At 54.6% G+C, this 16,843-nt stretch overlaps 2 protein-coding genes across 7 annotated transcripts in view; one reads left to right on the top strand and one right to left on the bottom strand.

Annotated features, from left to right (window-relative positions):
- The window catches only part of KCNH3 (potassium voltage-gated channel subfamily H member 3), a 19,529-nt gene extending 12,638 nt beyond the window's left edge, over window positions 1-6,891 (top strand). Inside the window, exons 11-15 of one of the 3 annotated variants that reach the window (XM_033222184.1) lie at window positions 3,242-3,459; window positions 4,205-4,536; window positions 4,952-5,058; window positions 5,764-5,840; window positions 5,935-6,891. In XM_033222184.1, coding sequence (XP_033078075.1) covers window positions 3,242-3,459; window positions 4,205-4,536; window positions 4,952-5,058; window positions 5,764-5,840; window positions 5,935-6,534 — 1,334 coding nt within the window. In that variant the 3' untranslated portion in view covers window positions 6,535-6,891. Of the gene's footprint in view, window positions 1-3,241; window positions 3,460-4,204; window positions 4,537-4,951; window positions 5,059-5,730; window positions 5,841-5,934 lie in introns of all 3 variants that reach the window. The other 2 variants (XM_033222183.1, XM_033222185.1) reach the window with 2 other exon arrangements.
- On the bottom strand, window positions 6,878-16,843 carry MCRS1 (microspherule protein 1). 4 transcript variants are annotated; one of them, XM_033222190.1, is made up of 15 exons: window positions 16,735-16,843; window positions 15,422-15,541; window positions 14,778-14,916; window positions 14,230-14,368; window positions 13,439-13,597; window positions 13,183-13,292; window positions 12,205-12,313; window positions 11,770-11,908; window positions 8,769-8,844; window positions 8,413-8,441; window positions 8,203-8,295; window positions 8,021-8,103; window positions 7,781-7,868; window positions 7,409-7,536; window positions 6,878-7,317 (listed from the first exon to the last, which is right to left on the bottom strand). In XM_033222190.1, exons 2-15 carry the CDS (start codon window positions 15,429-15,431, stop codon window positions 7,231-7,233), a joined length of 1,389 nt encoding a protein of 462 aa, XP_033078081.1. In that variant the 5' UTR covers window positions 15,432-15,541; window positions 16,735-16,843; the 3' UTR covers window positions 6,878-7,230. The 4 variants fall into 4 exon arrangements, with proteins under 4 accessions (XP_033078081.1, XP_033078082.1, XP_033078080.1 ...); XM_033222191.1 differs by lacking the exon at window positions 15,422-15,541 and having other exon boundaries at window positions 16,735-16,824; XM_033222189.1 differs by lacking the exons at window positions 15,422-15,541; window positions 16,735-16,843 and adding an exon at window positions 15,092-15,415.

Here is a 16,843-nt window from a genome sequence, read left to right as displayed (position 1 = left end):
AGGTCAGAGAAGTTAATGAACAGCTAGGAATTGGCCAGCCGGGGTTGGAGCCCCATCCACCTGGCGCCAAGTCTCATGCTTCTTCCGTGGGGCTCCCAGGTGCTCTGGGGGGAATTGGGACTGGCAGGGAGGAAGCCATCATTAGGAGGGTTGGACCTGCACCCTAGGATTTGGGAAAGCACATTCCATCTCTCAGAGAAACATAGGGCTGTGCCTGTGAAAAGCCACTAAAGGACCGGGCGCGGTGGCTCACGCCTATAATTCCAGCAGTTTGGGAGGCCAAGGCAGGCAGATCACTTGAGGTCAGGAGTTCAAGACCAGCCTGGCCAACATGGTGAAATCCTGTGTCTACTAAAAATACAAAAATTAGCTGGGTGTGGTGGTGGACACCTGTAATTCAAGCTACTTGGGAGGCTGAGGCAGGAGAATCACCTAAACTCAGGAGGCAGAGATTGCACTCCAGCCTGGGTGACAAGCGAGACTCCGTCTCAAAAAAAAAGAAAAAGAAAAGCCACTAAAGGGAAGCAGAGCTCTGTGGCTGCAAGAGACTATCATGGTGACCCTAGAGGATGAGGAACATGCTACCGGTGTGGGTAGTCAAGGACTTGTACATGTGGGGAGTTGGTGACCTGACCACTGCTGACCACATCAAATCCTCAGGCAGCCAAGGCACGTGTAGATTCACTGTGGGGACTGCTGAAGCCCTGGGGCTGAGGTTTGTCATTCATCTGGCAATCCACAATCAAGATGAGAAGGAGGAAAGGGCCAAGAAGGTGGGGCAGTGTCACCAGACGCAGCTACTGTGTGTCTATCCTTGCTCCCTTGAGGAGGACGACCTTCCAGCTGGAAACAAGAGGAAAAAAATGCCATCGGGGTCTTAGACCCCGAGAGTGGGGACAGGTTGTTCATACCCTTTGTTTTACGTCTTTCATGAGTCCAGCTTTTGGGCCTACATGTGGTTTATGCCAACATGAGAAAATGGAGTTATGCCAGTCAAGTGTCGCTGGCAATCCTTGGAGAGATTCCGAAGGGCACAAGGACAGATTTTCACCATTGTAGACTGGTGAATCCAAAGCAGGATTGATGAGTGGATTACGAAACAGATGGTTTTCAGCCTGGAGCTAAGGGAGTTGTGTGGCTGGGAGCTGGCACAGGTCCTCTCAGAGCATGCCTTTGCTGGTGCCAGGCACCACGTGTCAGAATAGCCACGTTCAGTGTGCAGTATTCAGTGCCACAAGAATGGCCACAGCCTGTGCCCTGGGCCTTTGCCTCCACAATGTCCCTAGCACCAGGACTTATGCCACCGTTGATCTATCCTGTCACTGCCTATATGTTTTGGGTGAACTACTTCCCTGTTGACTTGGAGGCTCTGGATGCCCTGGTGAATGAATGCCTGATTCCCCGACCCCAATCATGGTCGGGTTCTCTGCTTTGCCTTCATACCCTCTCCTCACCTACCTTTTTACTCGAATGTCCAAGTGCATCCTGCCTGCTCCCGGCAGCTCTGGGTTCTGGCGCCTGCTTCTGTTGATCAACTGATGGAAGCTAAGCATATGCAAAGTCCATTGTGAGGAAGGAAGTAGTTTGATGAGCTGCATCTGGCGGGCAGTCTCTGGTCCTGAGACTCTGCCCTAGGTCCTGTCCTGTTTCTCATTTTCTCTCACCTCTTGGATGAAGACAAGAAGCACGTGCTTATCCTATTTCAGATGACACAAATGAAAAGAGAGCACATTCCCTAGATGATCACCATTGAGATCCAAACAGCTCTCAAAACGACCCAGAAGGATGGCCTGAAACCAAGAAAATCAAGTGTTAAACTATACTTAAGTTGGGGTACATTCTATACTTAAGTTGGAGCAAAAGTCCAGAAACATGTAGAGGAGACGTAAGCTCAGTGTGTGCTGATGGCGGTGTGAGGTAGTCCATAGCGGGGCCATCCTTTTTGAAACGCTTTCTAACAGTCTGAACTGCCTGGCGGTGGTTGAACTGCCTTGAGGGTAGTGAGTGCTCTGCCCAAGCCCAGACTGCGTGCCTATCCTTGTTGGAAATGAATTTTTTTTTTTTTGAGACCAGGTCTCACTGTCGCCCAGGCTGGAGTGCAGTGGTGCGATCTCAGCTCACTGCAGCCTCGACCTCCTGGGCTCAAGTGATCCTTCCACCTCAGTCTCCAGAATAGCTGGGATTGCAGGTGCACACCACCACACCAAGCTAAATTTTTGTCGTTGTTGTTGTAGAGATGGGGTTTTGCCATGTTGCCCAGGCTGGTCTCAAACTCCTGAGCTCAAGAGATCCTCCTGCCGTGGCCTCCCAAAGTGCTTGGAGCCATTGTGCCTGGCAGGAATGATTTATAAGGGGTTCTATCTGGGAGGGAAAGGAAGAAAATGATTTCTTTTTGGTCGTCTTTGTGTGAGGCACTTTATCTACATTAACTCTAATTTAGCCTCAACATGTCCCTGAACAGACACACCCTATTTCATTGATTCTAAGACACATCTCACCCACCGAACCCCATGTGACATCTCTGAGATTACATCGCAGGCTCTAATCGATGCCATTTAATAATTGCTGTCAGCCAGGTGGCAGTCTTAACCTGGCTATGGGAAAACCTCCATTGACCCCTTCTGGTGAGATTAAGAACATTCCCTAGATTCAGTTAAATGTAGCATCTCTTGTAGAGCAGAGACAGCTGGGGCTCAGGAAGGAGAGCCTGGCTGCCTGGCGTTCTCCCTGTGCCACACAGGGCTCTAATTTGCTGGTTCCAAACACTGATTCCTGGACAAGCTGCACCTGAATCACCTGTGGGACTTAAAAACAATCAGACTGTGGGGTCTCCCGTAGATACTGTGATGCTGTAGGTAGAGATGGGGCCTGGGTGTTTGTTCTGACTTTTCCACGGGATTCTAATCAACAGAGCCAGCTGTGAATCACTAGAACTGAAGACAGTTCAGTCTCTCTCAGGGCTAAAATTCAGGTTTTCCAGCACAGTGGTTTTGATCCTGAACGTGTTTGAGGGCCTGGGTCACAGAGCTCTTTACCCCAAGCCCTTGTGGGAGCCAGTGAAACAGGCCGCAGGCGTTAGGCCATGTCCCAGGCCTCTTTGCTCCTCTCTGTGCTGGCTTCAAGGCTTCAGCTGCCGAGGCCCAGCCCAGCCCTGAAGGGAATTTCAGCAACCTGCAGCCCCCTCTTCTCACCTCATGGCTGAAGCTCTCAGGGCTTGCTGACCTCTGCTTCCTCTCCCCAGGGAAGGGTGACCTGATCGGCTGTGAGCTGCCCCGGAGGGAGCAGGTGGTAAAGGCCAACGCCGATGTGAAGGGGCTGACGTACTGCGTCCTGCAGTGTCTGCAGCTGGCTGGCCTGCACGACAGCCTTGCGCTCTACCCCGAGTTTGCCCCGCGCTTCAGCCGTGGCCTCCGAGGGGAGCTCAGCTACAACCTGGGTGCTGGGGGAGGCTCTGCAGAGGTGAGTGTGCTGAGTACGTGCTTGGAGGGGCTGGGGGTGCCGGGGAGCCTGGTGAGGTGGGCAGAGGCTGCGGATGGTGGAGAGCTGTGTGTGAAGTGTGGCCTGGTATGAAAGCCCCCACCTCAGGCAGGGGTCTACACCCTCTCTGCCCTTCCACACCCATGCGCCCAGCCCAGCATGCGCAGCCACCCCTGCCAGCTCTCCTTGGCCTGTCTGAGGCAGCCTCATCCCGTCCAGAGGAATCTTAGTAAAGGAAGATGAATGCACTGGTGCTGGCACAGGAAGGGGTGGCTCCTGGGGGTCGGGGCTGAGCAGGGCAGGGACAGGCACCAGCCCTCCAGGTTGCTTCTGAAGAGAGCCTGGTGGCCCCCTCTGCTTTTTCATGGTGAAACAGGACTGTTCTGAGGGGCTTTTGAATTGTCTTGGATTGTCACTAATTCCAAAACAGTTTTTAGTGCTGCATTATCTTGGATAGTTTACTTAGGCTGAGGGACCTGGTAAAGGGGTGGTGGTTTCCGTATTTGGCTAGAATTTCGAGAGGTAGTTAACACCTCCAGGGTTTGGTGGCTTTAGATAGATTTTAGATTAGGATAGTATCATCTGTAGGACCTTCAGTGAGAATAGACGTTGGCTATTCTAACAAAGATGGCTCATCCCTTCCAGGGAGATGAAGCCTTGGTAGAGGAGGTGAGTGGGACACAATAGTGACCATCCATGCCGATTCCCTGTCCCCCACTATCCCTAGGTGGACACCAGCTCCCTGAGCGGCGACAATACCCTTATGTCCACGCTGGAGGAGAAGGAGACAGATGGGGAGCAGGGCCCCACAGTCTCCCCAGCCCCGGCTGATGAGCCCTCCAGCCCCCTGCTGTCCCCTGGTTGCACCTCCTCATCCTCGGCTGCCAAGCTGCTATCCCCACGTCGAACAGCACCCCGGCCTCGTCTAGGTGGCAGAGGGAGACCAGGCAGGGCAGGGGCTTTGAAGGCTGAGGCTGGCCCCTCTGCTCCCCCACGGGCCCTAGAGGGGCTACGACTGCCCCCCATGCCATGGAATGTGCCCCCAGATCTGAGCCCCAGGTGAGCAGACCCTAGGCCCCCATGGCAGAGATGGTGGTGATGAGGCTGAGGCCCTGGGCAGGTGCACCCTACCCTAGGTGCCCATTTAACCATCTTAACTCCTGCTAGCCTATGTGGGCCAAGCCTGCCTCCTCCAGGAAGCCTCTGTGCTCCTCTTTTCTCCTGCTGTCCCACTCCACTGTGTGGTGTGTGGCACACGCTGCTCTGAACTCTCGCATCTCATGCTGCTCAAAGCTTGGCCCCCCAGCTAAACCTCAAGCTCCTAGGGGAAGGGACCCCATGTTAGCTTTCTCCTGGGCTCCTAGTCAGTTCCACGCTCCTGTGGCCTATGTGTGTGGACGCTGGGGCATTCCATCCCATACGACCCCACAGTGGCTGCCTGTCCATTGATTTGTCGTGGTGCCTGGGTTCACAGGGTAGTAGATGGCATTGAAGACGGCTGTGGCTCGGACCAGCCCAAGTTCTCTTTCCGCATGGGCCAGTCTGGCCCGGAATGTAGCAGCAGCCCCTCCCCTGGACCAGGTACCAGGGCCCCGGGATGGTCTAGGTTGGTGGGCAGCCCCTTTGCCTTGTGAACCTCAAGCACTGCTGGCCTCTGAGCCAACAGTGTTAGAGTAACTGGCAGACTGCCTGGAGGCCATCTCACCCCACTACCCCTCTGTGCCATGCGGGCAGGGGAGTTTGGTGGTGAAGACTGGCACTTTAATTTTGACGTAGGCAGGAACTGGGTTTATGTCCTTGCTCTGTCAGCTTTCTAGCAGTGTGAATTTGGCTTCTCTGGCCCCAGCTTCCTGTCTGTAAAAAAATGGGTTGATGTTTATATTATATAATGTAATTTAAAGCCTTAGCACAATGTCTGGCTAACTGGGGGGATAGAGGGCTGGGGAACCAGAGGTGAAAGTGGCTGCAGGCCAGGGAAGTGAACAAGGTAACGAGCTCCTAGAAATGTCCATTTGCCTGGAGGACAGAGCAAGTGACAGGCACAAAGAACAACTTTTTGAGGGGAAGGAGAGCGCTAGGCAGTGTGGCTGAGGGCTGCTGGGTTGTGTTTTCCCTGCCCCTGGAAGTTTGGGCAAAATTCAACACTTTGGGCAAGGCCAGAAGAGATGATCCTAGGAGTCAGGTCCTACCAGGTCAATGTGGTCTAACTGCAGCAAGGCCTAGACCCTCTCACTGCCTGTCTCCTCTTACCAGCCCCAGCTGATAACCCCATCCTACTACCCACAGAGAGTGGCCTGCTCACTGTCCCCCATGGGCCCAGCGAGGCAAGGAACACAGACACACTGGACAAGCTTCGGCAGGCGGTAGGTGAGGGGGAAGGTGGAGGTGAGGGGGGTGCCAGGGGCAGACACTCCATGGCTGACTCCATTCTGACCTCACCTCCTCCCTCCCCCGAAGGTGATGGAGCTGTCAGAGCAGGTGCTGCAGATGCGGGAAGGACTGCAGTCACTTCGCCAGGCTGTGCAGCTTGTCCTGGCACCCCATAGGGAGGGTCCATGCCCTAGGGCCTCAGGAGAGGGGCCATGCCCAGCCAGCGCCTCCGGGCTTCTGCAGCCTCTGTGTGTGGACACTGGAGCATCCTCCTACTGCCTGCAGCCCCCAGCTGGCTCTGTCTTGAGTGGGACTTGGCCCCACCCTCGTCCGGGGCCTCCTCCCCTCATGGCACCCTGGCCCTGGGGTCCCCCAGCATCTCAGAGCTCCCCCTGGCCTCGAGCCACAGCTTTCTGGACCTCCACCTCAGACTCAGAGCCCCCTGCCTCAGGAGACCTCTGCTCTGAGCCCAGCACCCCTGCCTCACCTCCTCCTTCTGAGGAAGGGGCTAGGACTGGGCCCCCAGAGCCTGTGAGCCAGGCTGAGGCTACCAGCACTGGAGAGCCCCCACCAGTGTCAGGGGGCCTGGCCTTGCCCTGGGACCCCCACAGCCTGGAGATGGTGCTTATTGGCTGCCACGGCTCTGGCACAGTCCAGTGGACCCAGGAAGAAGGCACAGGGGTCTGAGTACCAGCCCTAGAACGCAGTGTTGCCAGGTGTGCTGCCATCTGCTGTTCAGCCCAACCTCAGAGTGAAGACGGTGGCGGCCACCCCATGGACTCCATGTGGCCCGCTGGCTCAGGGCAGGGAGCCTGGAAGCAAAGGAGGGCCTCGCTCCTGACTCTCAGAGAGGGTGGGCTGGAGCCCTGGGGCAGGCCCCTCCTCAGCCTGCTCCTCTGACCTCCCGGTCTCCCTCTGCAGGCTGGGAGCAGAGGCCTGAGGACAAGGAAGGGCTTTGCCATCCCGTGCATGTGCCCCTGCCTCTACCTGTCCCAAATTTTTATATTAAAAAAATAATAATAAAAGAAACTACTTTGGAACCTGGTGCTTTTTATTTACAAAAGAAAAACAATAAAGGAAGAGTCTGAGGCTAATATGCTAGAGACACGGGAGTGAAGGTGGCAATGGGGGGTAGGGTTGTTTTTAAAGAGAGGAAGAGCGGGAGGGGCTCTGGCTCTAGGGAAGCCCGAGGTTCTCATCCTCTGCTGGCTTCACAGCGGCCAGACCTATCCTCCCTCAAAGGCTCAAATCAATGGCCCACAGCTGAGCCTCCCACTGCCCAGTCTGGGCAGGTTTTTCCAGGAGCCTGAGTTCCCAGCTCAAGGGGGCTGGAGTGGCAGAGGAAACAGGCCAGAGAGGGCCCACGAGTCCTGCCACCACTCCTCACTGTGGTGTGATCTTGGCAGCCTCGGCCCGGATGAGGGCAATGAGGTCCTGGTTGATGAGGAAGACGAATCGCAGGCTGGCGATCTGGGTGGGAGACAGAGGTGGGGCCAGGCTTGTGTACTGGCTCACCATGCCTAGGTCTCATCCTGGCCTTCCTGCCTCCTCCCCAGCTCACCTCCACCACAGAGTTGTTGCTGAGGCGCCATTTGGAGCCACAAAGCACTGGCCGTCCATCGATGTAGATGGGCCGTCGACCCTCATTGGCAATGAAGAAATCACCGTTGTTCTTCAGCTTGATAACACCTGTGGAAGCAGAAAGGAAAAAGGAATGATGGGATTGGGAGGGATTGATGGGATGGGGAAAGGCCAGAGAGCACCAGGAGCCTCCACAGACCAGCTCTGCTTCCTGCAGACACCAAGGAACCCCTGCCTCAGGTGGTTCACGAAGGTCCCCATGGACATCAAGCCCCAGGGCTAGAAAGGACAGTGAGAGGCTGGGAGGGACATCCTCACACTGCTTCCTGCTGGGGCAGGAGGTGGGGGATACCTTGTTTCCGGGAGATCTTCCAGGCTGGACCCTCCAGAGACAGGTCCACATCAATCTGGTTATCCTTGGTTGCTCTGCCCAGGGTGATCTGGGGAAATGGGGCAGGTGAGGGCTGGGACCTGAAGAATTGGGGGAGTAGGTCTATGCAGGCCAGAGAAAGATGAGAAACCAAGGACTGCACAGAGAAAGGCACTGACAGAGGAAGCACACCTAGGAAGGGTGGGGATGGGCCTGCCTCACCTCGCGTGAGCGCATCAGGTACCGCACCATGCGGCCCCGCAGCACTGCCAGTGTCTGGTTGTCGAAGTCCGGAGAGCTCATGCCTAGGGGAAGAGGGGGTTTGGAAGAGCCTACCCCTGAGGGCCAGAATGGAAGACAGGGAACCAGGGCAAGGTTGCCTTCTGGTGCCCGGGCCTCCTCACCTGTGATGCTGTCCACTAGCACCTGCCACTTATGCAGTTCCTGTTCCAGCTGCCGAATCTCTCGCTTCTGGCGCCGGTCAGCCACCATCAGCTCTGGGGTGAGGTGGGGTGGTAAGGAGGGACGCTCTGAGGCCACCAGCACCTTGTACTGCTCCTCTTGATACTGGCAGGAGCTTCCATCCCCTCACTGCCCCATCAGGCCACACTTACCATGTTCCAGGACCTCATCTCGCATGTCCCTGAGGGGCAAGAAGAGAAGGAAGATTTAAGTCCACTTTCAGCTCGCCTGCTACTTGGCTCATTAGGGCATTCCGGAGCCCCTTTAGCCAAGTGGCCTGGAAGGTGGTATTATTAGGCCTTGGCCCAGCCTCCTTCTCTGGGCTTAGGTTGGGGATAAGGGTAAAGCAGCGGAGCCTAAGAAGGCCCCAGTGGGAGGGAAGGGGGCTCAGCCAGAGGGGCCAAGCACCAACAGGAGCCCAAGGGCTGAGGTTGGGCAGCCTGGGGCGCTGTACCCTACATGAGTGACTCGGCTCTCTACACCCCTTCCTGTGTCTCCAACCACTCACTTGAGCTTACTGTCATCAATCAGGTCCTCCGCATCAGAGAAGTTCAGCACTTGGTCCCCTTTGGGCAGCGGCTGCACTGAACAAAGGACAGAGGAAGCGTGAGCACCAAGGGTCCCGCTGAACCCCATGATGCTGAGCGGACCACTAAGCCAAGTGGACCAGCTGCAGACTGCGCCGGCTGGAGAGCCCAGCACCAGCAACGGCGCCCATACCAGATTAGGCTGGGCTCTAATTTGGCACAAAGCATAAAGGCTTAGCTGAGGGTAGAGGTGGTTCTAGAAAGGGAAAGAAATTAAAATTGACCTTTTGCATGGGCTTCTCGGTGTGCAAAGGGCTTTGATCACACAGCCTTGAACTAAGCAGGGGAGGCACTATCATTAGCTCCATTTTACAGACGAGGAAACAGACACAGGAGTGGGGTTAAACTATGTGAACCTAGTTTGGGATGGAGCCAGGATTTAGATCCTGCTCTCTCGATTCGAAATCTCAACTTCTCCTTCCATCACATCATATGATCTCCAGCATTTCCTGCCACGCTGTGAGGGGCTGGGAGGCACCTCCCAGGCAAGTTCCACTGAGAAAGTATGTGCTGGTGGGCACCGCCCCACCTTAAGCCAATGTCTCTTGATCTGGGGTCATGACCTGCTAATGGGTCATGAAGTTAGTTTCATTTTTTTCAAAAAATGAAATGGAATAGGATAGTGAGCATCAGAGCCCATCAGATATGCTCAGGATAAATACTATTTCATGAAAGTCTTTGTTTTTTTTTCTGGCCAAAATGTGAAAGGAAGTGTGTGCCCACAGACCTATCTACTCGGAGCGTGAGGCAAGATCTCTTGAGCTGAGAATTCAAGTCCAGCTGAGCAACATGGCAAGACCCTGTCTCTTAAAAAAAAAAAAAAAAAAATTAAAGGGATTAAGGCTCCCCAAATCTGAAAACCTCTGCCTTTAGGCCAGCCGTTCCCAGGACTGGAGGGTGTGCTCTGTAGCAGCTAGTGTCCATTCAACTGTCAACTGAAGAAGTGAGGGGGAGTGTAGGGGGGGCCACAGATGCTCCTCTTCCTCCCCCCGAGGTGAGACTGTATGGGGGGAACTGAGGCAGTCGCTCCATCAAGTCCCTCCCCACCAGAGTTGCCTCAAGTTCCACGAATCTCATGTTCAGCTGACTTGACAGCTAAGCAATGTGTCCTGCCTGTTCCTAGGGTCTCCTAGCTCTCAACGGCAAAGGATAAATCAAATCCCCATATACAAAAACTCTTGAAGGAATAAATAAAACTTTCACGATAAGGCTTTTAGTTAACAAATAAATTTGCACAAAATAACTTTCTTCTTTTTTTTTTTTTTTTTTTTTTTTGAGACGGAGTCTCGCTCTGTCGCCCAGGCTGGAGTGCAGTGGCCGGATCTCAGCTCACTGCAAGCTCCGCCTCCCGGGTTTACGCCATTCTCTCGCCTCAGCCTCCCGAGTAGCTGGGACTACAGGCGCCCGCCACGGCGCCCGGCTAGTTTTTTGTAGTTTTTAGTAGAGACGGGGTTTCACTGTGTTAGCCAGGATGGTCTCGATCTCCTGACCTCGTGATCCGCCCGTCTCGGCCTCCCAAAGTGCTGGGATTACAGGCTTGAGCCACCGCGCCCGGCCTCTTCTTTTTTTTTTTGAGACGGAGTCTCGCTCTGTCATCCAAGCTGGAGTGCAGTGGCGAGATCTTGGCTCACTGCAACCTCTGCCTCCCGGGTTCAGCAATTCTCCTGCCTCAGCTTCCTGAGTAGCAGGAATTACAGGTGTGCGCCACCAGGCCTGGCTAATTTTTGTATTTTTAGTAGAGACGGGGTTGCACCAGGTTGGTCTGGCTGGTCTGGATCTCCTGACCTCGTGATCCAACCACCTTGGCCTCCCAAAGTGCTGGGATTACAGGCGTGAGCAACCGCGCCCGGCCAAACTTTCAAAATAGTGACAAAGGAACTAGCTTTAGCAGTAAAAAGAAAAATTATCCAGTCAGTATCTGTTCTCTCTGTGGGCATTCTATGATATCTGAGTCTGAGGAAGAGGCAGAATTTTGGAAGCCACAGGAATAAAGAGGGCTGCCCCCTGGGCCACTAAAATCAGAGGTCCTTAGGAATGGAAGATGGGGCCTCCCTCTGATGAGATTTCCTAAAATGCTCCTGCAGGAATACTTCTAAGCAGAAGCTGCAGGACCCTGGTAGTAAGGTGCTGGGTACCAAGGAAGCTTCATGTTTGAACTGTGTGAAAAACTATGTAGAGGGCAATGGGCAGTACTTTTAGAAAGTGAGAATGTGCTTGTACTATGGAAATCAGAACCTGAATTACAGACCTCATTGGGGAGTTCCTCCAGTTTAATCACACTGTTTTCTTACCCCCTGTCACTGGGAGAGGGAGTGCTGTGCTGCTGGGGCAAGGGGAAGCAGGGAGCAGTGTGGCCCTTGGAGAAAGGGAGACAGATGGACTGGGTGTGAAGTCCCAGTGGGGATTTATGAATGGCCTGAGGGCAGCTTGACAGCACTGACGGCCTAGTGGGAAGAGAAGAGAAAGAAGGAAGACGGAATGAAGAACGGAGAGAGGCAAAGAGCAGAAAAGCTCAGAAAAAGTGGTTATTACCTCTAGGGTGGAAAACAAAGTGAAGGGTGGGCAGGGAGGAGGACTTTCTCATTTTGCTCATGTTTGAATGTTATCCATAACAATTAATGCGTTATTTATGTGAGGATAAAATGTGTCATGAAAAAACAAAAGACAAGAAGTGGTAGATAACTCTGCTATTTGGACCTTTTGCCCAAGATTCCAGGCAATGTTGGCTACTCTTATGATGATGCTGAAGACCATTCCAGCCACTTTCTCTGGAAAAGAGTAGGTTTTGTTGCAATGTGAGGTGAACAAGACACTGGGGGTCACTGAGGAATCTGTTACAGGGCACTTGAAGGCAGCTGTGTCGAGTACTTCAGACACACACACATGCACACACCCCCATTCTGCCAGCTCCTGGGGCGTTACCTGTCTGGTCCTCCAGCAGGTAATACTGCTTCATGAGCTGCCAGTGTGCCTGCAGGGCCTTCGCGGTACGGGCCAGGTAGAAGGCATCGGGGTGTCTATGCAGCAGGTCCTGGAAGGTCTCCAAGGTGGGCTGGCTGGTCTGGAGGGCAAGAAACATTCTCTAGGCATCTGGGCTTTTTCACACATGCCTCTGCCTTACCATCTCTACCTCCCACCTCAGCACCCCCCAGGAGCTGGAAGAAGCAAACTAGTCACCCAGGGAGTCAGGCTTGGCTCTTCCTGAGGTCCCTGTCACAAAGGCCCCTGTCGATGTGCATGCGTGTGCACGTGTACACATCCAGACAGTGGGTAGGGAGCTCTCCACATCAGTGGTTTTCTAGGTGGTCCAGCTCTCCCTGCGCCCTGATCCTCCACTTTCCCAGCCCTCAGCCTTACCGATCCCACTTTGCTCAGCAGCTGCTCCTCAGCCTTGCTAAACAGGGCCTTGCTCTGGATGGCTGCAATAGCCTCTGGGTGCAGCTGCCTCATGGCCTGACAGGCCAACCTGGACACAGAAAGATACAGAGGAGAGGGATGAAGGAAAGGTGTCTAGCAATCTGTGGTTCCTACTATTTCCCCCAAACCTACAGGCTTTTGAGATCCAGAACCTAGAGACCAGGCCCTCATCAGAACGGGCCTAAGGCTTAGCAGATAACCTGTGGCTCCACAGGTTTGTCAAGTGAACGAACAGCCAACTCACAAAACGGAGGCCCCTATGTCCCCTTCACACCCAGTCCTTCCTGACGCTGAGCCTCGGACCAGCTGCTGCTCCCTCCAAGTTCTTCCTCCTTCCTTTGCCAAAGCTGTCACCCCCTAGCCACTGCCTACCACCACCTCCTTCCAAGCTGAGCCCAGTCCATTTCCTATCAGAACTGCGGCTACAACTTAAGTGCTGCCAGGGTCTGTGGAGATGATGGGTGTTAAGCATCCAACCAAGCCCTGAAGACATTAAGTGACTGAGGAGGAGGAAATGTGTGCTGCATGTGTACATGAGTTTGAGTTTATTTGGAAGCCTGTGGCTACTGGAGCTAGAAGCGGGCTTGGTGTTCTTCTATTAGGAGGATGAAACTGTAGGAGGTCAATGTGGGAAGGTTGGAGGTGACCTGCCCAAAGCCACAACACACACAGTGCACTCCAGACACTCATTTTAGTCTTCTCCCCCATGCTAGTCCCTCTGCCTTCAGACTCCCTTGCCTGGAGGCAGGAAGAAACTTCTCTTTAAAGCCTCTCAGGCCTCAGTATCACCCCCAAGGAGCCTCCAGGAGTCCTGACTCCCAGAACCCTCCTGGGGCCCTGGTACAACTCCCTCTGCTCCAGGACCCAAATTCCGGTGTCCCCAATACCTCCCCATTGCTGGAACCAGCTCCCACTCACTTGGAGATGACAGGATCATACAGCAGGGCGTACCAGCGCTCCTGGACTTCCCGAAGGGTGAAGCGGCAGCTGAACTTCACACCCAGGTGGACGGAGGTCAGGTCGTTGGTCTGCAAGGCCCCAGAGGGATTTGCTCCAGCCTTGGAGCTGGGAAGAACCCTTCTTTGCCACCCACAGGGCCCTGCTGGGCTAATTTTGGGGTGTGAACTGGAGGCTGGGGGGAAGGGAGACACTAAGCCTATGGTAGGGGCACTACCTGCAACACAGCATTTATGAGCAGGAGGTCATCTGCAGGCTTCCAGCGGCCCAGATCCTTGGTCACCTGAAGTGGCTGTTTACTCTTCTTCACACGCTTGGTGAGTCCAGGGGCTGGGGCTGGGCTGGGTGGCACAGGAGTGCTGGGGGCTTTGGATACCTGGGCAGAGAATAGGAATAAACTGAGCTCAAAACCAGCATCCAGTCAGCTGGCGCTTCATGACTAGAGTTTCACATACTCCGTGGCAGCGGCAGCCCCAGCCCCAGCCTCAGCACCAACTTCAGCCCACAAAAGGAAGTACAGGAAAGGAGCTCAGCTTTCTAATACCCACCCCCTCCCACCAAGTTACTTCTATATAGTCCTTGACCATATGGGGTCTTCTCTTTGCTGGCGGTACCCCTGACCGCAGAGTGAAAGGTGGGTGGGGAGGATACCGGGAAATCACTCTTGCTGGTGCAGTGTCTAGGGCCAGAGCAATGCCACCTGGGGGTTATTTTTATACTCTGCAGTGCTGGGAACAGGCTGTCTGCTCCCAGAATAGATGTATGCTCCATGCCTCCCACACGGAATGTGATACAGGATGCAATAGCAGGGTTGGGGGTGGGGGCTGCAACAAAAAATGGGGAGTAGAGAGAGGTGGGTTCCCAGGAGAGAGGCATCTGAGATGAGGGCTAGGGCAGCTTGGTCCTCTCACCAGCCTGCTCTGCAGGGTTCCTGGCAGCTGGCAAAGGTTCTGGGGAAACATGAAATCTGGCACTACCTCCCATCCCCTAAGTCTCCCAATTCCTCACCTTCTTCTTCTCACTGGAGGAGGGTTCACTCCCTGAACAGCGCCCTGGTTCCACCCCACTGGCCCCCTTCGCCCGGGTAGAAGACTTTGCCAGGCTGCTCTCCACCAGCTCATCATCAAACTTCTTCCTCTTGATGAACCTGTAAAGGGCCTGCCCAGTGAACACTCCTTACCCCACCCTAGTACCCATTCACACACACCCAGCCCACAAAAGAGAGCAGGTGCCCAGTAAGGTGCTAACTGCTCCAGCCTGCTTTCACTTTACGCCACAGCCCAGCTCAGCGGCCATGGAACTGCTACACTCCAGCCCTCTGAGATGACAGGGGATCACGCCACAAAGACTTCACGTCAGAGACCTAAGATCTCCCTCCCCTGCCTTCAGTCCCACAGGGAAGGATTTAGCAGGGACAGGAAAAGCACAAGGCTCTGCCAATATAAGGCCCCAGAGGAGATCAGGCAGCCATTCCCAACAGAGGTGGAGGCAAGTGGCACTTAACGCCATAGACCTTCTACCCTCTCCCAGCTCCTGGCCCTCCGACCCCTTACTACCTGGAAGAGCTTCTCCGTTTAGGGATGGTGCCCAAGGCCTGGGAGGAGGCTCGCTTCTGCCCTGCCAGTGACTCCTCATCCTCTGAGCGGCTGGCAGTGCCTGATGCCATCAGGGATGAATCTAGCAGCCCCTGAGAATCTAGAAAGAGAGAAATGGTGGATTCGGGCCTCCTCAGATCCTAGAGCCTCTGCAAATGGGACCCCTCCCCAGCCCCCTTCCCCTGCCAGCCCTCTTAGCCCCTCCCCTGTCTCCTTGACACTTGAGGTTTTAAGGTAGAGTTCCTTGGCCATCCAGATCCCATCTGGGCTCAGACCTGGCCCAGACCTTCCACGCTGGGCAGTTCCCCCGGTGCCACGTGTCATGTCGTGCAGCACATGGTGCTCAGGTCAGACTGGTGATGCCGACACGCTGGGCTCCGGGCATAACTGCTCCCTCTGCCATCAAAATGCAGCCATGCTAAAGAGCAGCAGCTCAACAGCAAGTCAGTCAATTGTGGCTCTGCCGACAGGTACATGGGTGGTGCTGGCCCAGGGGGAAGTGGCAAGGCCTAGCCAGGACCGAAAGACACACGTGCCAGGCACAGGGTGGAATCAGCAGACCTTGGCGCCCGAGCATTTGGGGAGCTGTCCCGGCCTCATACTACCTTTGTCCATCCTCTTACAGTCCCAAAGCCACTGGTTCCAAACCACAGGGCTAGGAGGAAGGATCCCACAGGCTCATCCAAGGATTCTGACCAGGTGAGCTTAAAGGCTGAGAGGAGATTCTGCAAAGGAGAAATGAGGCTCCCTGAGGTTCAGATTTCCAACAGGCCAGCCTCACTTCCTTATACTGGCTCAAGTCCCCCAGGGTCCCTTAAGCTAGGGAAGATACAAGGAGAGGAAAGAGGCATAAGGCCCCACTCTGCCAATAATAATCTTAGACATCAATCTTGTGGTCACTGGCACCTTTCAGAGTATGATAACAGCTATGGACTCCAGAAAAGTGTGCAAACCCATATTATTTTAGAGGGTTCATGGACCCTCTAACTCTACTGATATCTCCTAGGTTAAGCGCCTTGACTATAAACTAGCAAGAGACAGGATTCTTCGGTCCACTTTTTCTTTACTTCAGCTGTCCACTCAGCTCAGCAGCACCAGCCTTCCCCTCCCAGGCCAAAGCAGGAAAAAAAGTAAGGGAGACAAAACTCCAAACAGTCCATCTCGTTGGGGTTTCTTTTTTTCATTTGGGGTTTTTACTGAAGATTTAGAAAGTGGTATTTGCATGAGATACCATCTCGTGGAAACCAAAAACCACTGTTTGGGAAGTGCGTGATTATCAACCTCCCTGCGCCCCAACAACCCCTGGAGAACCCAGGTACTGGACTTTCTCTGGGCGTTCCTCTCGTGAGTTCCCACTTCTTCTAACCAGGGTGGCTCTTAGCTCAGTGTTCTAGCTCTGCCCCCAGGTGAGCCTGTCGCTCTCCGCTCCATAGGCTACGACTGAGAATCTTGACACCTGAGGAGAGGGCGAAGGGGCCCGAGCTTGCCGGCAAACTGAGGGTCTGTGCCCGCTTCCTTCCCTGGCCCTCCGCCCCTCGTTCTCCCACGAGTGCACACCCAAGGTGGGGGATCGGTTCAGGTCTGTCTCAAGAACTCGGGGTAAGAGCACTGATGAAGTCACCTCTGCAACTCAAAGCAGAGCACCAAGTAGCCTTGGTTTGAGACCCACAGGCTGGTGGCTGGAGAGGTGGGGGTAAACTCGCAAGCCCAGTCTCACCCCGCGAGCTCCATGCCTTTGCGCATGCGTAACACCTCGAGCCAGTCTAACCGGGTCCGGCCCACGCATGCGCAGCTTTTCGGGGAGCCACCGGGGCGTGGCCCCAAACTTTGGGGAGGTCGTCCCCGTCGGCACTCTGGAAAACTCCATTTCATCCCCAACTCCTTTAAGAACCCTCAGAGGCGAACCGCGAGGTCTCACCATTCCTAGACTGCCAGATCCAACAATTTCTCCGCGGCGACGGTAGCAGCCGCAGGGCCAAAGCCGGCTTCCGTGAGGTACGTCTACTTCCGGTTTACGAACCGGGGGC

This window comes from Trachypithecus francoisi, unplaced genomic scaffold (assembly GCF_009764315.1).
Source record: "Trachypithecus francoisi isolate TF-2019V2 unplaced genomic scaffold, Tfra_2.0 Lachesis_group11, whole genome shotgun sequence".
NCBI classification, from domain to species: domain Eukaryota; kingdom Metazoa; phylum Chordata; class Mammalia; order Primates; family Cercopithecidae; genus Trachypithecus; species Trachypithecus francoisi.
Note: the sequence above shows the minus strand (reverse complement) of the source record. Positions and strands in the feature narration are given on the sequence as shown.